The sequence below is a fragment of the Podarcis raffonei genome, chromosome 5 (genome assembly GCF_027172205.1).
Source record: "Podarcis raffonei isolate rPodRaf1 chromosome 5, rPodRaf1.pri, whole genome shotgun sequence".
NCBI lineage: Eukaryota > Metazoa > Chordata > Lepidosauria > Squamata > Lacertidae > Podarcis > Podarcis raffonei.
In genome coordinates, this window is record NC_070606.1 from 60664053 (window position 1) to 60691267 (window position 27215).

General features: G+C 44.5%; 1 protein-coding gene across 5 annotated transcripts; it reads left to right on the top strand.

The window, feature by feature from the left end:
• Positions 1 to 26170, top strand: ALDH18A1 (aldehyde dehydrogenase 18 family member A1). 5 transcript variants are annotated; one of them, XM_053389570.1, is made up of 18 exons: positions 1 to 119; positions 9750 to 9854; positions 11836 to 12059; positions 13331 to 13480; positions 13567 to 13671; positions 14106 to 14282; positions 14582 to 14672; positions 15215 to 15339; positions 15794 to 15938; positions 16344 to 16417; positions 17463 to 17562; positions 18198 to 18418; positions 19641 to 19778; positions 20444 to 20639; positions 21113 to 21234; positions 22123 to 22309; positions 23890 to 23985; positions 25238 to 26170. In XM_053389570.1, the coding sequence occupies exons 2-18, from the start codon at positions 9770 to 9772 to the stop codon at positions 25417 to 25419; spliced, it is 2418 nt and encodes an 805-aa protein (XP_053245545.1). In that variant the 5' UTR covers positions 1 to 119; positions 9750 to 9769; the 3' UTR covers positions 25420 to 26170. The 5 variants fall into 5 exon arrangements, with proteins under 5 accessions (XP_053245545.1, XP_053245547.1, XP_053245549.1 ...); XM_053389572.1 differs by having other exon boundaries at positions 14106 to 14276; XM_053389574.1 differs by having other exon boundaries at positions 14124 to 14282.
• The last annotated feature ends 1045 nt before the right edge of the window (positions 26171 to 27215 follow it).

The window sequence follows — 27215 nt, forward strand, 5'->3', positions numbered from 1 at the left end:
GGAAGGAGGGGGCGGAGTCCCTGGCCGGAAGTGCCTTTGCTGACATCGCTCCTGCCGGCCGGATCGGTGTTGGGGGGAGTCCGGGGTGCGCTCCGCTCCGCTCCTCGTCCGGAGAGTTTGTAAGTGATGCCGGAGGAGGGGGGCGCAGCCTGGGGGGAGCGGGCCGGCGATCCCTTCTCTCTCTCCCCATTGCGAGAGCTCGTAGGGGGCGGAACTGGGGATGGGGACCCTGCTCCCAAAGGAGGGATTCAGGATCGCCCCGGTCTCCCCATCCTCCACTGAGAGCGAGTCGGGCTCTGATCATGTACCCGGCTGAGATCTGACGCACCCGGTTGCCATCCATCCTGGAGGGAGGGCAGGGTCTCCATTCCCACTCCCACATTTTTAACCCCCTGGGCGATCCAAGTGGGAAAGAGATATATTTGTGCCCCGTCCCCCCACGCTTCCATTGGCAGGTTAGGGGCGGGGGTGCTGAACCCTTGCTGGTGGTTGTGGGCATGAAAGCAGGGCATTTAAATAAAGGAAATTGTCTTTGTATATGACGTAAGAGGGCTGAATATACAGCAGAGCCTTTCTAAGAGTCCGGCCATCGGCTGCTGCTGTCTTGGGTCATTTGTTGAGAGTGATGACATATACGGTGCCTCTTGCATCATGCCCAGCATCCTTGGTGCTGCGCCCACCTTGTGTGAAGTGTCACGCACAGACCTAAAATCATTTGTTGGCATATATCTAGGCTGAAGCTGATTGATCTTACGATCAAGGCCACCAAGCGTCTAGCAGTGCCGTCTGACTTGCAGTGTTTTGAGAAAAGTGTGTGCAGAATAATGCTTTTTAGGATTAAAAGAAAGAAAAGGCAGGCGCAACACAGCTTCTGCGAGAGCAGTTTACATCCCATCGCAACCCCTGCTTTTATGTCTCTTTCCTGCATGATAAAGGCTATTTTGCGTTTTAGGAAAGTTGAGATAAGTTCCTTGTGAGAGGGCAGACTTCAAAATTACTATAAAGTGAAGGGCAAAGTCTCATTCTGGATGCAAAATGTTTATCAATCAGGCTTGCCATAAATACTTGTGTTAACCCTGATGCCCTCTTCTTGTGTTTATAAATGCGGGTGCAGTTGTTACACCTGCATCCTACCTTTGGATGAGGCTGAGTTCTCACCTTATAGAGGGGTATTTTAAAGGGTAAGATTTCTCCCACTTTTCTTTGGAGTTGTGATGTTGCTTGAACTTCTTTCTTTCTTTTGTTCCTTTTCATTTTTTTAAACAACCAAGCTGTCAGTCAGCCAATCTCTGGGCAAGATTGCTTTTAAAATTATGTATTCTTTCTCTGTTCTTTTCACTTTGATGAGTTGCACAAACCCTGCTCTGCTGCTGGTTACTAAAACCTTTCTAAAGCACAGATCTGTCTCTGTAACCCTTTCCTCTGTGCTACTCTCAACTCCTCTGTCTCTATCTTTATAGATCATGTTGCCTTTTGGATTAGAGGGGCAAGAGGTCACTATTTAACAATGGGTAGGAGAAAAAAATGTGGTTTTTTTCCCCTCTGGGTTTTTCCCCCCTCCTGGGTGCTGGAGAGGAAAAGCTATGTGTTTGCAGATTGCATGAATCAAGGCATTGAATTTGGGACATCAGCTGGAATTGATTCTGCCTAGAAGTTGGGAGTTCAGGGGGGACACTCTTAAGGAGGTAATGCAAGCTTAAAGTCTCACTGACAAAACTTGCTATATGTAGAAAGACTCTTGTAAACACCACCTTGTATGGAAAGGAATATAGGCCTTTTATGAAAACAAAACCTCAAATCCATTCCTGAGGTCCTCTTTTCCAACTTGGGCCACTTTTATTATAGGATATAGGAAAAAAGGCTCAGTGGAAACTGTAAAAGTGAGTAGAGACAGATGTGGAGATCATTTCTAGAGGTGCAGTTGCATAGTCTGTTATAGCAAAAGTGAGTTTTGTGGTACCTTGAATAGGAACAGATCTGTGAGTCTTGTAAGTAAGCCTACAAAAATGACTAGTTTGCAAGAATAAGTAGCCTGCATTTCCATGCTGGCTGCGCTCCCTCCTCTTAGGCTAGTAAGAAAAGGTTTTTTTGCTGCATTAGCAACACCAAAGTGACCTTAATGGGGCACAAGCCCGGGCAGTGTGGCTGGAGGTCCTGGGTGTTCAGACAAGATCCCCCTCTCAACTGGCTGCTGCCAAAAGGGGTGGATCACTCTATACCTCCTCTGCTAGCCCACTTGCTAGACTTTCCTTCCTCTGTGGCTAGCAGAGGAGAAATGGAGCAATTCCCCCCCCCCCACACACACACGCCAGGCTGCTTATGCACTTGTACCAGGCAAGCTGTTAAATGCAATGCTGTATGTACTGTAATACAAGCTTTCATGCACAATTAAGAAGCATGAAGTTGCTGGGAATTGCAGATGGGGAGAGTGCAGTTGTGCTCAGGTTCTGCTTTTGGGCTTCCCGGAGGTGTCTGGTTGGCCACTGAAAGAACTGCATGTCTGCTGGAACTAGATGGGGCTTTGGCATGATCCAGCAAAGCTCTTAAGTTCTTATGTTCAGTTGGCAAGCTCCTCAGTTTAAGATTATGGTTGCTTGGAAACTTCTAGAAATAGGGGTTCTTCAGCATGAAAAGCAGGGTTAGATCCTAGGAAACCAGTTTAAATTAAACTAATAATATCTGGCTAGCTTAAACAGGAAAAATAAATAAAATATGCGCGTCCAATTTTGGTCAGGATCTTAGCGTTTCATTTTGTTTAGTGTGCTAAATACACAGAAGCAAAACAGTAAAAAACCCAGTAAAATTAAGTGTGTGAACTTTTGGAAGAGGGGGATTTACCGGTAACTGTTTCAAAACCTCTTTGTTTCTCCTTCTAAATGCAATGATTAATAATAGTGGTGCAACAGAAGGAACTTTTTTCTTTTCCAGGTCTTTCTAGCATCTTCTAAACAGCCAATTTTTCCAACGGCAGAGATTAAATCTTATTTTGGTGCCTTTGTTAGCTCTAGCCTTTGAACCGGAATTTTCCCCTTGTTTAGAACTGCTTGATTGGATCTCTATATAATTAGTGGGGTGAGGGGGGAGCAGTAGTTTTCCTCTGAAATGTTGAGCTTGGTTGGGCCACTGCAGATTGCCAGACTAGACAAGCTGGATTTGCAGTAACTTGTTATGCTCTAAACAAGTTTTCCCAAGGGAAGCTTTCAGGATTTAAGAGTGAAATTACGGTAAGTCTAACCAGAACTGAATGGGTAAGTCTTGACATGATATTTCTCCCCTTCTTATTTATATTAAGCACTTTTAGCTAATGGATGCATATACCTGAATACCTCCATGTGCTTTTTTCACACAGTATAGCTTGAAAATAAAGTAGTAAACTGAGGTGGATACAATTCTGTATTTTGTAAGTATTTCAGCAGAAAACCTACGGCTGGAGTTAACAAGCATTCTAATGTATATTCTTTTTAGCCTATGAACATTCACTTGTTATGTGTTGTTGGTTTGGTTTAATAAACAATATGTTCTGAAAGCTATAGTTCATCCACCATGAAATTACTGTTTTTTTGAAGGCAGCGAGTTGTAGCTTTGAGGACTGGAACTCGGAGGGTGGAGATTGCCATTAGTAAAAATGGAAGCAAGAGCTTCTCCTTGTGGCCATGCCAGAGGAGGAGAGGAGTGTGTGGAAGCAGACAAGTCTGAAGCTTGCTCCTGTAAAGATAGTTTATTGTTACAACTATATTGCCCTGCATAAAGTAGCAAGTGTTGTAGGACTTTGGGACTGAAGCAAGACACAAGTGCGTTTCCAGTCATGAACTTTCTATTCTTGGGTTGTGCTTTGTGACTTCACACAAAGTTTCTTCTAAAGCTTGCAGACATAGCTGCACTTGGAGTTGCTGGTGTTGGCATCCGTCTGCCTCTAGAGACAATGGAGTGTGCCTCTGGGGGTGAAGTCAGACTGCTGGAGAATCACAGTGCCTGTTGTGGCTGCAGAGACCAGTAACTTGTAACGGCTGCCTCCTACATTGTTTTTGCTGTGTTGGCAGCACTGAAGTGACCTCTCTGGGGTGCAAGCGGGTACACAGAGACATGTGGCATTACTTGAGGGATCAAAGGTAACCATGGAAAGGTTAGCGAAGGTTAGCGAAACTATTAGCAAAGGTATTACCTTCTAAGAGCAAGGTTTGTCCAGAATATTATACTCAGAGACAACTTTATGCCATTGAAATTTGTCCTTAGCTTGCCATACCATTAGATTGCGAGTTGCCATCTTCTGCCCTTGTAGCACCAGGAGAGTTTTTTAATTTTACCCCTCCCTGGAATAACTTCCATCTTGCAGGAAGGTATATTGGTGATCTAAAGCTACTTCTGGCTTTGGCTCCACCCATGTTTGGAATTGGCCATACCTGCTTTTGGCTTTAGCCAAACATTTGCCCCTGGGGGATTGTGGCCTTTGACTTAAAAGATTCCCCACCCCTAACTTAAGGCTCACTTCTGCTGAGTGGTTGGAAATAAAAACAGGGACGTACTATATCGAAACAAGGTTTACTGGTTCATGCTAATAGAGAATGCAGTGCAGAATCCTGTCTCCAACTAATGCCAGTGGTATATGCATAATATTTTACTGAGCTTTCTAAGGTCGCATGATTTGCTTCAGATCCTGAATGAAATGTAATTCTCTGATACCTAGTTCTTTCTTTTTTTTAAAGGCAACCTTGTTATTGCTACACCCTGTGATGGTGAAGCCTCCTATTTGTGCAAAGTGTGGAAAAGTTTTTTTCTTTTCTTCAAACTTCTGCATATTAATAGCTGGCAGAGAAAGTGCATATGCTGACAAAGAGTAGGAGAATTAAAGGATGGACTGGACGGAAAAAGGATGAACAAAAATCTTCCCCCATATTCCTCCAACAGAGTCCAGCTGTTAGGTTAAACCTACACAAGTTGCTTAGGGGGGGGAAGTCATCACATGGCAACCTTTTCTGGTCATGCTCCTCTTGCGAAGTTTCCTTGGGAATTCACCTCTAAGGAATCAGATTTACATGTAGCTATGTACTGAGGAGTAATCAGAAAACGGCCTTCAGTCCATAGTTAAATATTGAACTGACCCCTTGTAGGTAATTTCCTAAGGAGGCTTTAATATGGGGACAGGGGGGAATTGTCAGTACAAGATAACTTGTGACCAAAAGAAGAAGAAAAAGCTATTTCATAGGTGGCACTGTGGGTTAAACCACAGAGCCTAGGACTTGCCGATCATAAGGTCGGCGGTTCGAATACCCGCAACGGGGTGAGCTCCCGTTGCTCGGTCCCTGCTCCTGCCAACCTAGCAGTTTGAAAGCATGTCAAAGTGCAAGTAGATAAATAGGTACCGCTCCGGCGGGAAGGTAAACGGCGTTTCCGTGTGCTCCTCTGGTTCACCAGAAGCGGCTTAGTCATGCTGGCCACATGACCCGGAAGCTGTATGCCGGCTCCCTTGGCCAATAAAGCGAGATGAGCGCCGCAACCCCAGAGTCGGCCACGACTGGACCTAATGGTCAGGGGTCACTTTACCTTTACCTGTACCCCAGACGAGCCTTCCTCAGCCTGGTGCCCTCCAGATGTGTTGAACTACAATTCCCATGAACCCCAGCCAGCATGGCCATTCTAACTAGGCCTGATGGAAGTTCTCCAAAATATCTGGAGAGCACCAGACTGGGGAAGGCTGCCCCTAGATCCCCATCCAAGCATGCACAGTCCCCATTTGCCAGCCCCTCTTCTTCATACTCCCTCTGCAGTCCGACATGCAGGTTCTGTTCCTGCACAGAGCACTCCTTAGAACTCTAGCTAAGGAACTGGTACTTTTGCCCCTTCCCTTCTTCCTCACTTGGGCCTTACTGGAGGGCCAGTGCTATCCCATAATTCAGTCCTTTCTTATCCTTTTATTCCTGCTTGCTAACTACATGGACTGAACTGCTGTCACATGCATTAGCTGGCTGATTCTGGTAAATCTGACAACAAAATCAGCAATTTGTACATTGCAGAACACACACTTCCTTTACAGAGATTATATCCACATGGAAAAAGTGGTGTGTTGAGGGGTCATCAATGAGCTCCTGACCTCAGCCTTGTTTCTATGCATGCTGCATTCCCCTAGCAACCATTTGCTGCTTTTTTGGCTGGCTGCCCTCTTCTTCTTCCTGGTTCTGCTCAGCGACCGCAGTCCTGGACAGAAAGTTTCAGCAGTCATGTGAAACCATATGTCTCAAAGCAGAGTATTTTGAAACTCTTAGGTTCTGAGTGGTTTTCTTTACGGTACATGAACATAACTGGGAAGAGACAAGGATTAGAATCTGTAACCCATAGAAGAGTCCAGAGATGCAGTTCATTCTCCCACATCTCTGTGAATTGCTGAGATCTGACATGCTTTTGCCCATGATGACAACAAGTTGAGTTTCTTTTGCTAGGTAGAGCCAGATTGTTATGCTTCTCGCTACTTCAGTGGCCAGCAGAAGCACACAGGCCGTATCCCATCTCTTGGGCAGGAGCAATACAGAAGTTGTCCTTTAAATTTGATGGTGCTGCTATGTGGTGGAAAAGCGAGGCATGTGGTTGCACTGGAACTCTTGGAGAAAGGACACATGGGCGGCACTATAATCGATGAGCAAGAAAATGGTGTGTCGAAATGGAAATTAAAGCTGAAGCGTACGCCAGGCACCATCTCTTCCCCTGAGCTCTAGGGGATGAAAGAGATGGAATATGAAGGGGAATGATGGCGGAGATAGGGCAGGGCATCCCTATAAACCTTAAGGTGTATGTCAACCCCACTTTTGCATGGCTGTATTAGATGGTGAGTTTTACGTCTGAGGTCAAGGCTGACATAAAGATAATATGCTTCTTAAGGCTGTCGAGCTATATAGACATACTTAGCAGTAACTTCCATTGGACACAACGGGGCTTAGCTTTTGAGTAGGTGTGCATAAGGTGTTGCTTTAACAAGATACGGGACAGCCCTCAATCTGGGTTGCTGGAGTCCCTATGGCAGCACTTTCCTAGAGCTGGTTCCCTCACCTTCCTGGATAATTACCAGCGCAAGGAATATCTCCATCCAGGTCACCCTTCCTTGCATGTGGTATGACCAAATCTGCTTTGGGACACTTATCGTAAGATATTGGGTATGAAATTTTTGCTGCATGTTTTTCCCCCCTTTAAAATGCATGGAAGCAGGGTCTGGTTTCCATATTTGCAAAGAGGTAGTTCACATTTGAAACATGCATGCAATTTTCACATCTTTAGCAGAGTTGAAAGTGCTTAGAGAGAAGACACCTGTGAATCTGTGTGTGTGTGTGTGTTTTGAAGAGGCAGAGAGAGCCTGATTACTGGCTGTCAGATCTGGTCTGCACTGGAGATCTAGAACACTTGTTGACATTTCAGCCTTCAACTTGGATTTTGTGCTGCAACGTGGAACTTTTTCATCAGCCGCTGAGCTGTAGGGTGTGAGGAGGTGATGCCTTGACTGCTGGGAGTCAGGTTGCATCAGCTCCTTCCAGGGCTCTCCCGTCTTTCTGTTGGAGCTGATGTGGCTCATCCAGGCAGCAGCTCAGGGATTGGCGGCTGCCAGGGAGTCGTAATTGGCTTCAGCTGCATTTTCAGGAATTAACTCTCTTGACTCTGGACACTTCTGCAGTTCCTTCTATCTGAGGTTTCCCTCCCCCCCCCGCCCACATCTCTGCCTCCAGCTTTTCTTCTTGAAGAGCAGGAACAGGCCCTTACTTGACATTGGGACTTTTCTGCACCTGGAATCGATGCTTTCAGAAAGACAGTACTTGGATCCAGGCTGCATATGTCTCCTTTCTCTAATCCAGTGCTAGGGAGCTGAAGGCAAAAACGGAGGCTTGTAGCATCACTGAGTCATCGTGTGATGCTATCCCTTGTCTTAGCGCTTCTATCAGAGTGCTTTTCTGCAAGGGCTTCCAGACTCTCTTGATCTGAAATGCTTGGGTGAGAAACATGGAAATCCTCTTTTTGCTATTGCTCTTGTCAAAATGAGAATGGGATGGGGTCTTTGGAATTGCTGTTTTCATCTTCCCTTCTTCCAGTGCAAATGGAGCAGCAACAGTTTCAGGAAGGATTGGATTCCTGCCTGAAGCAGGTTTGAAATTGAACCCACAGTACCAGGTGTCTATCTCTGGCAGATTGTGTAGTCCCTGTTAGACAGGCAGGTTCTCTGGCTGAATGCTGGAAGGCCTTGGTAGTGGTGCTGGGAGGGGAGCCAAAGTTTTCTCACTTTTCCTGGTGTGTATGTACCGTATGTATGCATGCATGCAATTTTGGGGGGGGGGGACTGTAATACTGTACTGTAATACTTTCTTACCAAATTCGAACTTACTTAACTATTTCAAGAACATGAAATATATAGTGTGTAACTGAACACCTGAAATTGTACAGTTGGTGCTACATTTGCGAGTTTTAAAGGTCTTGGTTTTATTCAAACAATAGTTACAAATGTATCCAGTGTTGGAGCTGCAAGTTGTTCCACGCTAACCTAGGTATATCTTAGTTTTTGCCAGAAATTAAAAGTAAATTGAACATGTGAAACTATCTGCTTTATAATAAAGATTTATTATCTGGTCTTAGCCTTGGTATTATACTGCAGAAGCGGGAACAAATAATATTTTTAAGAGAAAGGGCTTAGAAAATACCTAAAATAAAGACCAGCAATAAATTTGGATAGTCATATATCATAAGGTTGCTATCTTGTGTACATTTAATTAGGAGCCGGCTACATATACATGTGCACTCAGAAGCAAGCTTCACAGTAATTGTAAAGAAAATTGGCTATCCTGTACCCATATTTCTGTTGTTGTTTTTTGTTTAACCTCCATTCTTAAACTGATTGCATTTCAAGTTTATTTCTCTAACGAGCATCTGCCTAATCCATAGCTTCTTTTGCACTGAGTTTCATGGCCTTCAGAAAATGGAAGAACAAAAAAAAAAAATTCCTTCCAGTAGCACCTTAAAGACCAACTAAGTTAGTTCTTGGTATGAGCTTTCGTGTGCATGCACACTTCTTCAGATACACGAAAGCTCATACCAAAAACTAACTTAGTTGGTCTTTAAGGTGCTACTGGAAGGAAAAAATTTTTTTTGTTTTGACTATGGCAGACCAACACGGCTACCTATCTGTAACCAGAAAATGGAAGGTGTGCAAGAGCGAAAAGAAGCAAATTCTTGCTGCCCTCTCATGTTAGTCCGGTGGTCCTTGGTTGTATTTGTGTACCTTTAAACTTGATTTAGGAGGAATTTGAGTCAAGTGAAGAATCAGGGGCTGGATTGTACATTGTTGTTTCTCAAAGGAGCAATATGTTTAGCAGACTCATAGTCTGAACCCGATACATGGAGAAGATGCTTTGTATTCTGCCACTTGGAAAATGCACTCCCAGTGTAAAGATCTGAAGAATGTTGCTTGTTTAATACTGCAAGTAACAATACTACCATTGAATCTTAACTCTATGAGTTTTTGTAATAGCATAACTGACTGCAACATTATTTTTAAAAAGCATTCCACATCATTCTGTAAAAGAAAAACAATGCATAATAGATTTTTCACCTTTCTCCCAAATCTTCCACTGAAACACTGGAGGGAAATCCTGGGTGGCAGTGATGAGCCACTTCTCACATATTAAACTTTGCTGCAGGGCTGTCTTGCAACTTGCCATGGGGAGACTGCCTGGGACACAGGAATAATGGAGAATCATGTAGGCTTCCTTGTTCTCTTGCAGGCCCTGTTGATTCCATCAAGATGCTGTGCCGAGCTGCTCTTCTGCCTTCCTTGCGTTCTTCAGGACAATTCTGGCGGCAGACTGACGTGGCGGGCTCTCACCCTTGTATGTATCAGAGGGGGGCAACTGTGGGCTGATATACAATGAACTGAAAAAAATGTTATAATGACATTAGTTAAAGAAACCAGAAGCTTTTTTGATAGGAATTTTAGGACAGCTGCCGAAAGAAAATGAACATTGTTTATATACGCTACAGCAGCACAGAGCCTAGGGCTTACCGATCAGAAGGTCGGCAGTTCGAATCCCTGCGATGGGGTGAGCTCCGGTCCCTGCTCCGGCCAACCTAGCAGTTCGAAAGCACGTCAAAGTGCAAGTAGATAAATAGGTACCGTTCCGGCGGGAAGGTAAACGGCGTTTCCGTGCACTGCTCTGGTTCACCAGAAGCGGCTTAGCCATGCTGGCCACATGACCTGTACGCCAACTCCCTCGGCCAATAAAGCGAGATGAGCGCCGCAACCCCAGAGTCGTCCACGCCTGGACCTAATGGTCAGGGGTCCCTTTACCTTTACCTTTACAACAGCAGCAAGAATTCTGAGAGCACAGAACTGGAAGACTGGAGAAATACCATAAAAGGAACAATTGCAAGAAAAGTTGATGAACTATGCAGAGCTGGCAAAGTTAACAGACAAATTGCGTGAAAAGGACAATAGTGACTTTGAAAAAGAATGGGAACCTTTTACATTATATTTGCAGAAACAAAAATAACCCCATAGACTCATTGGCACATTTTAAATAAACATTTACAATTTTATTTACAATAAAACAAGAAATTTAACAGTGTGACAATATAAAGTATATATAAACAGCAGAATGCAACGTGAGACGTAATAAACCAGGGATGGAAGTTGAGGGAGGTCAACAGGGAAGGGGGAAACTGAAATGTGAATGTTATGTAATGATTATAGATATTGTTATGAGAAAAGAAAATCAATAAAAATTAATTAGAAAAAAGGAGGAGGCAACTGTGGGTAGAGGCCTTTCTGTTAATACTGCAGAATTGGGAATTTCTCAGCAATTAAAATTCCAGACCTAGGTGTCCTGATTCTTACTACTGTACTGCTAAAATGTGAGCAGCATGGCTTTGGCAATGTATTGTGTTACTCTGCCCCCTACTGGCTGGTTGAAGCATTGCTGCAGAAATATAGTTTCTTCAAGCCTTTAGCTGTCTTGGCTGACGTTCAGCCTAAAGGAAAAGGACATGGCTTCCATAAAGTTAGTAGTTCCATTTCCTTATTTGTCTGTCAGTATCATGTTGCATAAACACAAATGGGGAGCTAAATGAAGAATGTATGTAAGGGGGAAACGAGGGCCTTACCTCTAGGTGGTGATGTAGACCATGCTTGTTAGCTGGCAATTATAAACAACAGGGAGTGTGAAGGTTTTGTTTTAATAAACTGGTAAAAAAACAAAAAACTAAACAAGCATACCACTGCTAAAAATATATGTAGCTAGTTTTGATTCTATAAATGTTAAATTGTGTTTTAATGGTGTTTTTTCCTATGTTTTTAGTGTATCCAAGTGTATCATTGTATCTAAGCTGCCTTGAGTTCTGTCAGGGCAAAAAGGCAGGATAATAATAATAATAATAATAATAAGGCATGCAAGATGCAAGCTTTAGGTTATGCGGAGTAGAGGAAATTATATTTGCCTTTAACACTGACTGATGCCACAGTTGGCAGAGATATGACAAGGTGACCCACTCCCTTTGATTTTTGTTGGGTCTCCTGTGGGTCGTGGTATTTAAAGTATCAACATAACTGCCAGGAGACCAAGAGACAAGAGTATGACTTCAGAATATTCTGGTCAGTTGGTCAAGTGGTACTTGGAATACTTATTTTGCTCTGCAAAGGTGTTCCTTGGGCTAATGTTTTTTCCTCACTCATTTAAAAGCTGGACACTAGGTAGAGGCAGGTGATATGTTCAGACTCCCCCACTCTCTCCAGACCTGGGACCTGGAAAAGGGGGGGGTGGGATTTTGGTTCAATTTACTTGCCTCTAATGCCTTTGCTGTGTGTTTTAACCATAGGTCTACTGGCTCCTAACCTGGTGTTGAGGAATGAGTCTGCTCGGGGCTGGAGTAACATCCCGTTCATCACGGTGCCCCTCAGCCGAACCCATGGCAAGTCCTTTGCTCACCGCAGCGAGCTGAAGCATGCCAAGAGGATTGTGGTGAAGCTGGGGAGCGCTGTTGTGACTCGAGGAGACGAATGTGGCTTAGCCTTGGGGCGACTGGCATCCATTGTTGAGCAGGTAAGCAGGCCGGGAGGCACTGTGGGCATTTGGCTGCTTGTTCTCCTTACCAAACCCTGCCAGGCACCTCAGTGGTTAAAGTTGTCTCCACTTTATGTTGGAATACCCAGGCACTGGTAGGCCATTAGCTTTTAGTTAATCCTGGTTGTTGCTAGAAATGTGCAGCCCACACTGTGTTTCAAAGATTGCCGTTTCCTGCTCTTTTGCTTCCTGTTTTTATTGTTTTAATTTGGATATTTGCTTGCGTTGTACGCTACCCTTAGATCAGCTGAAGAAGGCTGGATTATTAGAGCAGTGGTAAACCCCCCCACACACACTAAGGGGGTCCGTGGCACATACCCAACAACTGACCAGAACACCCTGCTTTTCGGCACCATGCCCTCACATGGTCACATGACTCACGCAGGTCACATGACTCACACAGGAGTGCGGCCCAGAAGACATATTTTGGCCCTGGGGCATGTTGGAGGGTATGGTGGCACCATTCACATAATAAAAACAAGCACCCAGAGTTGCTGGAGAAACCTAGCCAGATGGGTGGGGTATAAATAATAAAATTATTATTATTATTTCCAAAAGTAGGGATGTCCAAGGCTTGCCTTTTGAAAAACAGGGGATCTGCATTACTTAGCTAATTGGGAACCACTGGATTAGAGGAATATTTGAATACACAGATAACAGTTGAAGGCAGGGCTTAAATGTAATGACCAGTAGAGTGCAGAGGGGCAGAAATATGGTTTGATATTAAAACACATGATTAATATTAAAATATTAACATTAAAAGGCAATGCTTTTGAGACTCCCACCAAGACTAACGGTATCTCAGGATCTGCCTATGTTATCTTGCAATGATGGCAACCCCCAAAGTGTGGAAGTAACATAAGGAGAATAAATAATCCTCATTTTAAAGATGTAACAGAGTACTAATGCATCTCCCAAAACATCTCCCTCCGAGGTGTTGCTGCAGTCATGTTGAGGCAGGAGTGCCATATTCATGAAACTGATAATAAACCTAGGGTGTTATAGGGAGAAGGCGTGGTTATATTTATTTCCCCAACATATTCCAAAGAGTATGGATTGTTTCTGAGTTGGCCTTTTCCCTCCCAGTTACCCTGTGTGCTAGGCAACATTATATAAACCCAAGAAAGCTTACATTCTTACTGCTTTGGAGAAATGTTTCCCTACAGAATGATCGCAACAGCGTCTAAAAATTGGAAGCAAGGTAAGATGGCTTTAAATTTGACTAAGAGTTGTTTCTCTCGGGCCTGCAGGTCTCCATGTTGCAAAACCAGGGCCGGGAGATGATGATCGTCACCAGCGGGGCTGTGGCCTTTGGGAAGCAGCGGCTGCGTCACGAGATCTTGCTCTCTCAGAGTGTGAGGCAGGCTCTCCACTCAGGGCAGAACCAGCTCAAGGACATGGTAAGCAAGTGGGAGAGCGACCTGGGTTTTTCGGTGGTGGTGCAGAAACCACTGTTCCTGGCTGACTTCTTCTCTAATCTTTGCAGGCGATTCCCGTGCTGGAGGCTCGAGCCTGTGCAGCTGCCGGTCAGAGCGGGCTGATGGCTCTCTATGAGGCCATGTTCACACAGTACAGCATCTGTGCAGCCCAGGTAGGGAACTTTGTACACACTCCTCCTCAGAGTGTATCAGCTGCCTTGGGCACCATGCAAGTTCTCTCTTGACTCCTGGAAGAAGACTCTCTTTCATGCTATTTGCCAGGAAGCCTATTCCAACGCTAGCGGCCCCCAGTTCAGTACATGCCAACACCATACCCCTCCATCCCTTCCTTTGCTTTGCCCAACTTAATACTCCCCCTTTCCTCCCCCCAATAAGGCCATGATAATTGCATTTCAGACTTCACAACAGGCTAGCCGACCTTTTACATCTGAAGTGGTTTGTACATCGACCCCTCGCTTTGTTTGCTTTGACTTAACAGAACTTCCATTTCCTTTGTTGTAAGAATTTAGCTAGTTCGTTTGTAACTTGCACGCTTGGCGGCCCTCTTCATGCCGAAACTGATAGTGGATAATTTTTGTCAGAGCAGTTCTTTTCTTCCTTCCAGATTCTAGTCACCAACTTGGATTTCCACGACGAGCAGAAGCGTCGGAATTTAAACGGGACACTGCACGAACTGTTGCGGATGAACATTGTCCCCATAATCAACACCAACGATGCTGTGGTTCCTCCCCCAGAGCCAAACAGTGATCTTCAGGGGGTAAACGTGGGTAGCGCATTGCAGTGGGTGGTGGTTGCTCGCTCGCTCGTGGACCCGCTAACACGCTGACTCCGGGCTGTAGTGCACGCTAACGTCATAACGCTCTGGATTCTCCAAGGTGACTTGCTGCTTGTAGATGTAGTAGATCTGGCTATTTGGTGTTGCTTGCGAGGCTAGCTGTTGACTCGAGGCTGGTAGTACGACTCCTAACCATCTCCTGTTGCTTTGCTTTTCTATGAATTGCTTGGGCATTGGGTTAGCTCTCGCCTGGCTAGTATTGCTGACTTTTACAATGTGTGTTCCAGGTAATTAGTGTGAAGGACAACGACAGCTTAGCAGCCCGTCTGGCTGTGGAAATGAAGACCGACCTGCTGATTGTTCTTTCAGATGTTGAGGGTACGAGAGTTGTTCTGTTTCTGGCTAAATGGCCAATGCAGCTTTGTGATCCTTTTCAGCGCTGCGGTTCAGGAAGAGGAAATTTAGGGAATTGACTGTGAGGCTCATTGTAGTCAGCCAGAACACTGCAATATTCACAGTGCACGCTTTTAAAGGAGAAGGGATTAGTCATTGCTTTATTCATGCTGGTTAGAAACAGAGGAGCAGAGTATACATTATGTGTCGGGACTGCTGACAATTTCTTAGAGCTTAGAAATGGATTCACCTCTTCCCAGATCACTTGACCTGAGGTATCATATTCTGCCTTTTGCTTCTAAATTCTGACTCTGGCTATCCCTTAGTGTGATAGCTTACGGTCCAACTGGATGACTCGATACTAGCAATGTAGTCCCTATGGTTCAGAGGATCCAGTTACCTCAGTCTTTTTTCTTTTCTTGTCTGAATGGTAGAGGTCAAAGATTTATTTTACAAATTTATGTGCATTGTTTTTCAACCATAATGATATTAAAGGTATGTAGCTCATTTCCACTGTTCCATTTCAGGACTCTTTGATAGCCCCCCAGGCTCAGATGACGCAAAGCTCATCGACATATTTTATCCTGGAGATCAGCAGTCTGTGACTTTTGGAACCAAATCTCGGGTGGGAATGGGAGGCATGGAAGCCAAGGTTGGTCAAGCTCCTCACCAGTCCGCTGTCTTTGTGTCCATTTACTGGGGAAAATAGGAGGGCACTTTGCAATATTTTAAGACCCTGCTTAGCCTTTATAACATCTTAATTTTCTTGAATTATTTTATAAAAACACTTTTCTGTTGCATCCTATGCCATGCCTGTGAGATAAACTACGAGCTGCTTATGGCAGTAAGAAGAAACTTGTGGCCCTCCAGACTACAACTCCCATCATCCCTGACCATTAGTGATGCTGTTGGGGGTTAGAGTCCAACAACATCTGGAAGATCACAGATTCCCCATTCCTGGCTAATGGGGAAAGTTACCTCTGTTTTTTATGTCTTGAAAAAGTGTTGATCCTCAAAAGAGTTTTTACACTCCTACCAGAAATTACAGCAAACAACAATGCTCTTTTGTTTGAAAACATGCATTTAAAAATATTCTTCATTTGCAGGTGAAAGCTGCCCTCTGGGCTCTCCAGGGAGGTACCTCGGTAGTGATTGCCAATGGAACTCATCCCAAGATCTCTGGCCATGTCATCACAGACATTGTGGAAGGGAAGAAAGTGGGCACGTTTTTTTCAGAGGTGAAGCCTGCAGGTAGGTTAGCATGGTCAGGTCCATAATTTGTGGGGAACAAAGAATGACACTCATGGTGCAGAATTTTGGGGAGGCTGGAGGCAGCTGGTTACTTCAGCTGTAGAATAAAAACCACAAAAGAACTGTGAGGATGAAACTATTTATGCTTTTATTGTATGAGACAGAAGGGTATTTAAGGCCACTTTAGGGGTTGTCCTGCTAAACATTTAGGGTGTAAATGTTGCTTCTCCAATGTGCACCCTTTTCTCTGGACTTGTGGGGTGGTGTGTTCAGCCATGTTTTGATTCAAGAGTGGGAGAAGCAAAAATAAACTCTTCTAAATATTCTGTATTGAGTATGTGGTGGCCAGAATTAGCGTGATGAGAGTTAGTATGTAACCACCCTTTGCTTTTTTATTTTTTAAAGGCCCAACTGTGGAACAGCAGGCTGAAATGGCTCGAACAGGAGGCAGGAGTTTGGCAGCACTTCAGCCTGAACAGGTAACCAGCCCAGTCAGTCACATAATGTATATTACAGCCTTGAGAGCACATACAGGGCATTTGTAGTAAATGCAAAAAAAGGCAATAGCCCCCGACTGAGATGAACAGCTTGCACAAATGTTGAAGGTTCAAGTTTTCCCATATAATAGGTAGAAAGGATACTTTGGAAATCTGCACTAGTTGTTTTCAAAATCAAGCTTTATTTACTATTATTAAGACTGATCGAGTACATTGAGTTTCACTTCTGCAAGCATGCAATTTGACACAGTCATGAAACATCTGTGTCAAAGAGTACATATACTATATAACAGGCCTGCTATTTTTTAAGACCTGCTGAGCTAAATTCATCCCTCTGGCCGTCAGGAGCTCAATAAAATTCCTGCTTTTTTGCCTGCCTTGGACTTCAAAACTGTGATTGTCAAGCTCCTAGTGGGTCATGATAATGTGGCTCTTGGAATCTTGTTTGGCTTAGAATCATAGAATTGGAAGGGACCACAAGAGTAGTACAGGCTGAGAGTTGTGCATGCCTTATTCATGAAGCATGTTCCGTGGGATCTTCATAGCCTAGATTAATCTTCCCCCAAGTTGCAGATATTTTGGACTCCCAACTCCATCAGTCCCAGTTAGCATGGCCCAATGGTCAGGGATTATGGGAGTTATAGTCCAAAACATCAGGAAGGCTGATCTACGTCATAGCTCACGCAGCAGGATCTAGGCTTTGAAACCTGAAGTCCACTTGGAGCATGTGGCACCTTCTACCATGGTTAGGATGTGGGGAGAAGGGAGGGGAGGTTAGTTTTTGTAGAGCAGGTGCTCCAGGGGGAATAAATTGAGTTGCAAACTGAACTGGCAAGGATACCTATCCAGCAGCTTGACTGAAGAATAGATGAGCAGTCTTGGAGATAAACTAAAGAGCCTCGCAACTCAGTGAGAGATTGGGCTGTGGGTTTGAAGGAGCTAACAACATCTCCTATGTCAATATGGTGACCAGAGAGCTGGTCACAATCAAATGCCTGATGGTGGTTCCCTGTCTATTTTACTACAGAGAGCAGAGATCATCTATCATCTTGCTGACCTTCTGACAGACCAGCGAGAAGAGATTCTTCAGGCCAACAAAAAAGATTTGGAAGAAGCTGAGCATAAAGGTAAGGCAGGTGGAGTCCGTGTTGGGTATGTGGTGAGAACAATTTCTCATCAGGCCAAGCGGGTGATGCTGGAGATGTCTGAGGCTGCCATTTATTACTTCAACAGACTACAAAGATAAGATGAAGAAATCTTAGAAAGCCTTTGGCCAAATGTTCCTTTAACATTGAGACTTTGTTTTTGTTTCACCTGAGCACCTTTGTTGTTCATGCTACCCAAAGGGTTACTTCAGCTTCAAAACAGAAAGGAAATCTTTCTAGCCAAAATCTTTAGACAGCCTAGTTTCACAGTTGTCTAAAGGAACCAGGTGAAGGTCTTGCAACAAAGTCACAAAGGCTTTTCCTATTCCATAAAAGCCTATGACTTCTCCATGGATGCAAACCCAGGGATCTTTTTTTCTACATAAAGCCATTCATGTGTTTCATTAGACCAGCCGAAACACAGATTGCAGGAAAGGATAATGTGGTAAGTTCTTTGATTGTACTGAACATTGTCACCTTTGTATTGATTTTTTTCAAATTAAGTTTTTATTTCCATCTGCTGACTCAGTGTTCAGATTGAAGTCTTCATTTCTGTTGCTTCATTCTAATCATTCATTAAATGAAGTCTGACTTGTTGGCTTCTGCTTCCATTTCAGGAAGACTGGCCCTTCCTTTGTTGAAGAGACTCAGCCTGTCAACCTCCAAGCTGAATAGTCTGGCCATTGGGCTGCGACAGATTGCAGCATCGTCACAAGATAGTGTTGGCCGTGTCCTTCGAAGAACACGTGTAGCGAAGGATTTGGAGCTGGAGCAAGTGACTGTGCCTATTGGGGTCTTATTAGTGATTTTTGAATCCCGGCCCGATTGTCTCCCCCAGGTGTGTGAAGAAGTCACCTGAGAAAGAAAACAAATATAACTTGCTATGAGCTGTGAAGGTCTCCGATTGTGGATTTCCCCACCTTGCTCCCCCGGGGAGGGAAATAATTAGTACTGAAAGTGTTGCCAATTGAGGTTTGTGTGTTGTGGTTAGGATGTGAATGTGTTGTAGCCGGCTGGATAGTTTGTCCTTTATTTTGTATAGTGTCCTCCATTGGGTCCTTTTAAAAAGTTGCGCAGCCTGAGTAGCCTCTGGAGCTATGCATCTTTCCTTGAAGTTTGATCAGGAGTTCCAAAGGGACATAGTCATAGCAACTCCTCTGCTTCCCAGCCAGATATATTGCATACCCACCATTAATTACGACCTTCCAAAAACAAAGCTTTAGCAGAAAAACACGCAGCATTGCAACCTTGGAAGCATTACTATTGAAATACAGCAAAGTGACAGATCTGAGCTTGATGGGACCATAACCCATTCAGTGTTTTATATTGTCAAAATGTGAGGGAATGGTGGTGAGGAGAGGAAGAAAGGGACGAGGGGAATGAAGATTCAAAATACGAGGTATAAGTAAGAGTAGCCACTGCATTGTCCTCTGGGTGTTGTTGGACTGCAACTCCCATCATCCCTGAGCATTGGCTATGCTGACTGGGCCTGATGGTTATTGTAGTTGAGCAGTGTAGGACACAACATTGGCTGCCTATGAAATATGGCACTGTACATTTATTATTATAACGCGGGTGGCGCTGTGGGTAAAACCTCAGTGCCTAGGACTTGCTGATCATAAGGTCGGCGGTTTGAATCCCCACGGCGGGGTGCGCTCCCGTTGCTCGGTCCCAGCTCCTGCCCACCTAGCAGTTCAAAAGCACCCCTAAGTGCAAGTAGATAAATAGGTACCGCTTTATAGCAGGAAGGTAAACGGCGTTTCCGTGTGCGGCACTGGTGCTGGCTCGCCAGAGCAGCTTCGTCACGCTGGCCACGTGACCCAGAAGTGTCTGTGGACGGCGCCGGCTCCCGGCCTCTTGAGCGAGATGAGCGCACAACCCTAGAGTCGGTCACGACTGGCCCGTATGGGCAGGGGTATCTTTACCTTTTTACATTTATTATTGTTAAATCAGAAATGGTTCACAGCACTCTCACAATACATTATAATTGTTAGGTGCTGCTATGGCTATAAATGTGTTCTTTCATGCTTGTCTTCCTCGCACTCCCTTCTTTCTGGCAGGTATCTGCTCTGGCCATTGCCAGTGGAAATGGCTTACTGCTGAAAGGAGGGAAAGAGGCATCGCACAGCAACCAAATCCTTCACCATCTGACTCAAGAAGCCCTTTCCATCCATGGGGTGAAGGACGCGGTGCAGCTGGTAAGTGCCTATGAGCAGAAAGCGGGGAGGGGGCAGCACCGTGGTGACAAAACACAGGATGGGAGGGCAGCGTCAAAGGGGGGTCAGAACCTGATATATTACTGAATGAAAAAAATTAAAGTTCCACATATTCTGATTTAAAAAGAAATAACGGTTAATGGTGCCTGAAAGAGAACCTTGGCAGAAAGAATTTCATTAAAGTATCCCCCCCCCCTTTTATGAAAAGAGGAAGATGCATTTTTAATTGAAATGTGTTAGGCTGCTTAAATCTTGCTTCAGGTTGGTTGGTGATTCTTTGTGTTGAGTACCTAAAACAAATATTTTATTTTTTGAGTTCACACATGGCAGGCAGTTCTTTGGGACTGGGCAGGGATCCTGGAAATGTCTGTAATTTGGAATTGTGATCCATTCAGAGCTATTTCCAGGCGATCGCCCCATGAATGTTACTGTGCTGCTTTGGGACTTGTTACCTTCTGTCCAGGTGCTTTGACAAGCTACTTATTTTCTGTTGTGTACACACACACACACACACACACACACACAATCAATTGTGCCCAAATAGCTGGGCAGTTTCCCTACTGTTGGGTATGTATTCTCTGTTTTGTCCCATACTGTGTTTATTCTTCCATGGGCAACCTCTATAACTCCTGGCGTGGTCTTTACAGGTGAATACCAGGGAGGAGGTGGAAGACCTTTGCCGTTTAGACAAGCTGATAGATTTGATCATCCCCCGTGGCTCGTCTCAGTTGGTTCGGGATATCCAGAAATCTGCTAGAGGAATCCCAGTGATGGGCCACAGTGAAGGAATTTGTCACGTGTATGTGGACTTGGAGGCCAGTGTGGAGAAGGTCACCAGAATAGGTGAGATGAGAGGACAGAGATTTTTCTTCTTCTTAAAAGGGTTTGGGCTAAGTAATCGGTATGAGAGGGCAGAGATAATCAACATGCTCCTCCTTAACCTATTTATTTCAGATGCTCTACAGCAGGGGGAGGGACGGAAGTCAGATTGGGATCTACTGGTAGATCAGAGAATAATTTTCAGTAGGGTAATGGCAGTTTCTGACTCCTAATTCTTTTAGCATAAGTAGCAAGAAAAGAGTTTTGCTTCCTAAACTAGGCTGTTAGAATCCCTGATCTTTAGTAACTTGGATGTATATTTGTACCTTTGTCCACAGGCAATCCCAGTTCATGGGGTGCAATAGATGACTAGCTCCCCTCCCTAAGCAATTGGCTATGGTTGGTGGATTCTAGTAAAAAACAAAACCCCAGTATAGATCCTGCATGCCCAATATCTGTGCAGCACCTTTGTAACCAACAGTTTGTCCTTCATCCAGTGAGAGACTCGAAGTGTGAATATCCTGCAGCCTGCAATGCGCTCGAGACTCTCTTAATACACCGGGACTTGCTGAGAACTCCCATCTTTGACCAGATCATTGACATGTTGCGAGTGGAACAGGTAAGTAAAGACGGCTGGAACAGGCTGAACGTGAGAGAGTGGCTGCCACGAGTTTCTGCTCAGTGAGATGCCAGCTAAGAATGGATGCTGCAGATGTAAACCTTGAGGAGTGTTGGTCTGCTCCAGTTGCAGCATGATACAGATTTATTTATGTAGCAGCCTTGTTTTTATAGTAGTGTGTGGCTTGTCCTGAGCATACATTGCACTTTGAGCCACGTTTCTAATTATGCATCTTGGTGCCAAGGTCCTGGAAGGCATCTGCGCTGCACCTCTGCCTAGGCTGAAAAGCCATAGAAGACAAGCATATATGGAAAGCAGGTTCCTGTTGAAGTTATCTTAGTCCAAGCTTCTTGGAGATTGGAATCTTCTGCTTGCTGTTCTTCTGTAGTAGGGATGGGCAGAACTTAAAAGATAGTGAGAGGTCAGTTGCTGCGTTGGGCATTCTTGAAGGAGGACTTGGGGTTGGCTTGTGAACGTGCTTTCTCCACTAACTTGAAGCCTGAGAGCTTTGAACAACAGGATTGAATGAGATTCAGCCACCAAGCCCATAAAACAGGATGGGACTGGCAGTAGGCTACTGTGACGAAAGTGCTAGAGAATGGAAGATAATTTCCTTCAAAAGTACAAAGGAAGGGACATAGGAAACTCCCTTACGCCGATTGTCTAGCTCTGTATTGACTGTACTCTGAATATCAACAGCTCTCTGGAGTTTCAGACAAGAGGCCTTTTTCCTGGAGATCCCAGGGCTTGGGCCGGGGATCCTTCATGTGGGCAACAGTGTGCGAGCTTATCACTGAGCAATGGCCCGTCTGCGCATTGTTTGGCTTCCCTCTTTGCATAGAAGCTTGGAGGAGGAATGTGAGTGAAAACGTTTTGTTCTTCCATCAGGTGAAGGTTCACGCTGGCCCCAAGTTTGCCTCCTACCTGACATTCAGCCCCTCGGAGGTGAAATCACTCCGCACGGAATATGGGGACCTGGAGTGCTGCATTGAAGTGGTGGACAGCGCACAGGATGCTATTGAACACATCCACAAATATGGGAGCTCCCACACAGATGTAATCATCACAGAGAATGGTTGGTGGCCAGTCTAATGTCTTGTGTGCATTTACATTCCTTTCTTTCTGCATTTCTGCATTTGGGGGCTCCAGGATTGCCTCAGTTGGAACTCTGAGGGGCTTTTTTCTGAAGTTACCTTTCTAGGGCCTGGCACCCTCCACAATGTGTGTCTCTTCCTTTGCTGCTCTAGGAACAAACATCTGGTGATCTGGACCACATTGGAGGAGTCCAAGCCACATCTCCTTCCCCTGCCTGTATTGCCCTTCCCAGGCACTGCTGCAGGTGTGGGGAGGAGCTGTGGCCTGGGTTTCTGTTGTGTGTCTGGAGTTACCAGAACAGTGCAAGAGGAGCACACACTAAGAACATAAGGAGTCACACTGTATCAGTCCAAAGGCCCATCTAGTCCAGCATCCTGTTCTCACAGTAGCCAACCATATGCCTGTAGAAAGCCTGCAAGCAGGACATCAGTGTAATAGCACTTGTGATACCCACCATCTGGTATACAGAGGCATACTGCCTCCAGTAGTGGATATTTTGGGACTGGGGGGAGGGCTGAGTCACAAATCCCACTGGCTATGTCCAAATTGCTGTTCGGGTTCCATCAACATTCAAGAAACTGCAACAACTTCCATGTTCTAAAAGCAGTGCTTTTTTCTGGGGGGACGCATGCCCCTAAACATTTTGTGAATCTTTGTACTTTTGTCCATATACTGTATTTATTTTTCCCGATTTGAACTATAAAAGGGTGGTTTTCTTGAGTCAAAATGAGAGTACCCCTAAACATTTTTTAAGAAAAAAAGCACTCTCTAAAAGTAACATTGCAAATTTTGCTGGTATCTTGTTCCCTCATTTCTAAAACTGCTTGTTCTTGTTGAGTGTTCAGCTCCCTGCTGTTAACATTTACTTTTCTACGGAGAAGAAGAACAATATAAATGAATGGCAAGCTCATTTTCTGAGTGCCCGTCTTTTTCTCTCTTTTTTTTTTTTGTTAGAGCGTTTAATTTTCCAATAAAAAACAACCAATTAACATATCAAATCATAATCCAATAATAAAAAACTAAGATAAAAAAAATCAAATTGTCTTCCAAATTGTAATTTTGATTTTACGACTTCCCACAGTCTGAACCGCAAAGCATATCCAAATCTCAGTCCTGCCTCTCATCTGAGTGCCCGTCTTAAGTAGTCAAAACAGGACCAACCAGGAGGAAGGGAGCAAAAGCTCCAATGAGGACTGAACATGAGAAAAGCAGTGGGAAAATGGGATGGAATATCCTGCAACAAGCCATGACTGGCTGGCTGGAACCTTGAGCAGGAGCATTCCGCACAGCAGCTTCGTTTGTTGCAAGTGTCCCTTGCAAAGACACATAATATAAAATTTATTCATACTCAAGCTTCTATCCTGACCACCTTTGCAACACAGACTGGTTAACAACAAAGCATCAACAAGCATTTTAAATATAATAAAAGGCAGCAGTGGTATAAAAAAAAAAATTCTAAAAGGCCTTGACTAAACAAGTGACCATTCTGTTTCAGCCCACATTTGGCACAGTTCTATTGTAAAGCAGTTGTGTTTAAAAAAATCCTTTTGTCACCCCCAGAGAAAACAGCAGAGTTCTTCCTCCAGCACCTGGACAGTGCCTGTGTGTTCTGGAACGCCAGCACCCGCTTCTCGGATGGCTATCGCTTTGGGCTAGGTAAGGGAGCACGATGGGTGCCCTGTGCCGCTGGTGGCCAAGTTACACATTTTGCGTGAGGTTGAGAGTGTTCAAGGAGGACACATGGTCACCTTTAAAGTTAAGAATATTTAAGGAGATTTACTTGGAACTTCTTTTTAAAGCTTTGGAGTATTTTAGAATTAGAGAGATCCAGGCCATCTCAAAGGGAGAGTTGCTGGTAGAGGCTACCATAAACAAGAGCATTTATGACAATGTAGAGAATGGCCTTCTCCAACCTTGGATCTCCAGATGTTGTTGGACTACAGTCTCCATCATTCCCAGCCAGCATGACCCTTGGTCAGGCATGATGGGAGTTGTAGTCCAACAACATCTGGGAACCCAGAATTGGGGAAGACTGGCCTAATTCAAAGGACGTTTCTGAGCACAATTCAGAGTGTTGATGCTGACCTTTAAAGCCCTAAACGATCTCAGCCCAGTTTACCTTAAGGAGCTTCTCCACCCCCATTGTTCAGCCCAGACACTGAGGTCCAGCTCCGAGGGCCTTCTGGCAGTTTCCTCACTGCAAGAAGTGAACTTACAGGGAACCAGGTAAAGGGCCTTCTCAGTGGTGGCACCTGCCCTGTGGAACTCCCTGCCAACAGATGCCAAGGAGATAAATAACGATCTGACTTTTAGAACACATCTGAAGGCAGCCCTGTATCAGAAAATTTATAATGCTTGATGTTTAGATATTATGTTGGAAACTACCTAAAGTGGCTGGCGCAACCCAGTCAGATGGACATGTTATAATTTTATTATTATTATTATTATTAGAGATGTACTGTAGGAGAGATTCAGCTGAGGCAGTCAGTGACGAACGAGTGACTGCCGCTTGGAGTAATCTATGGCAACATATATATTTGCATATGGGTAAAGCGCAGGTCTGTGAGCAAACTCTGCATTAAGTCCCGCACAATGTGGCAATTCTGCGAGAAAAAACCCTTAAGATAAATTACTTGGTGGGCACTGAGGAATTAGCTGCTTTCCTTCAAGCATTCATTGTGGGGCTGCACCAGAAGATGAAACCGCAAATCCTTAGTTGTCTAAACCTCATGAAGGTGAAGGAGCAAATTGGCAGCTCCAGAGCTCAAATGCAGTGCAAGAAGGATGAAAGTTGGGGGGGATCTTGAAATATGGGTGAACGAGGTGTGGTCAACTTGACTTGTGCCATTAGGCTGGAGAATTTCCTTCCTGCCCTCTTCAACCCAGTTGTTCTATTCTCTGCACACAGGGGCTGAGGTTGGCATCAGTACATCACGCATCCATGCCCGTGGGCCAGTTGGAATTGAGGGGCTGTTGACCACAAAGTGGCTGCTAAGAGGGGAGAATCACATTGTTTCCGATTTCTCTGAGCAAGGAAGTATGAAGTACCTTCATGAAAATCTCCCCATCCCACAAAGGAACAGCAACTGAGCACCCAGGTGGGGCAAGTGCATCTTTATGGAGACTGTTACGGTTTCAGAACAGAGTCTTGGAAAGGAGAGGAACCTCCACCTTCTGGAATGCGGAGTGTTTTTGCACGCTGAGCTTCTGGATATTCCCAAGTGGTGACTTGCGGGCCTTGTTTTGCGCCCGAGTTGTTTCTCCTCACATTGCAATGTGTAGATGTTGGGTGTCAGCGTTGAAAGCACCTCCTTTGCGTTTGCAGCACAGAAAAGAGGACTCTGGTACTCCATTGCAAATGATGGGGATCTTTAGGGTTGATATTGGACCTATTTATTGATCTGAATTCTTCTTTTTGGCCACTCACAAGAGAGAGAGAGATTCCACACACCCCATGCTTTTCTTGCTTCGAGAATGCAAGAAATGCTTGATCATTCTGCCTTCCTTTGGAGATTTGAAATCTGAAAGAGGTTGCTATGACAGTTCTTTACAGTTCATGTCTTATTTAAAATGTTCAATCACCTTTAATAAATATTTCAGGTGCATAATGAATTTTTAAAAAAAATCTAAGCAATGCTTTCCATGCTAATTTCCTTTGATAGTTGACTGATGGAGTGGGGAGAATCACAGTGGTAGAACTGTAACTGTTTTTCACAACCCTTTTATGAATATTTGTACCAAATATTTTTGTTCATTTTATATAAGCTTTTATTTCCCCTGAGAAATTGAACGTATTTTTCAAACTTTATGTTTTTTCAAATAAAACTCCCTTGCAATATGACTGGATTCTACTGCTTTGTTAAAAATGATGGTATGAGTTGTGTCCTATTACAAATGTATTTAATGCTGACGGGGCCTGCATGGTGTAGCTGCATTTGCCTTGCCTTTGTCTACTGATGATGTTACTTACAGAGTTCTCTTATAAAGGGTGGGGTGCTTTATGCTCCTTTTCAACCCTTCAAGCTAACAGCAACCATGGGAATTAAGTAACAGTTACAGTGATACCTCAGAACTCGAACGTAATCCATTCCGGAAGACTGTTCAGCTTCCAAAACGTTTGAGTTCCAATTGGCCAACAGCTAGGTTTTTGTACACTGGAATCAGCGCCGGACGTTTGTATTCTGAGGAACGTTTGAAAGCCAGAGCACTTACCTCCAAGTTTCGGGTGTTCGGGAGCCAAAACGTTTGAGAACGGAGTCATTCAAGTTCCAAGATACCACTGTATTCCCATTTTACAGATGGAGTATACAGGCTTAGATGCTGGCACTAAGGGTTGTTACCAATGCTATTGATTTGCTTGCACAATGGAGATCCTCTGGAGCAGATTTTGGTGGCGGGAGAGAAAGGGGAACTCCCATTGGACAAGTGGAGTGCTGCTTGCAGGGTGAGGGATACATTTCCCATGTTGTTAATGAGTTCCTGCATGGACTGTGCAGCCAGGTTTTCTAGATTCAGCACCTGCACTTGATCCACTAAACAAAACTGATTTGTTGCCCTTCCCCCTGTCTCTTTTTTAACTGAGCAGGAAAAAGCCCATCTGCCCACATTAAAAGATACAATAACCATCAATACATCCATCTTACATGAATTGATATATTCCCTCCAAATGTTGAGATGGACATCCAGTAAGGTATTTAGGCCACTATATATATATCCAGTAAGGTATTTAGGCCCACAATATATGGTGAGATGCGGTGGCGCTGTGGTCTAAGCCACAGAGCCTAGGGCTTGCCGATCAGAAGGTTGGCGGTTTGAATCCCCACAATGGGGTGAGCTCCCGTTGCTCAGTCCCTGCTCCTGCCAACCTAGCAGTTCAAAAGCATGTC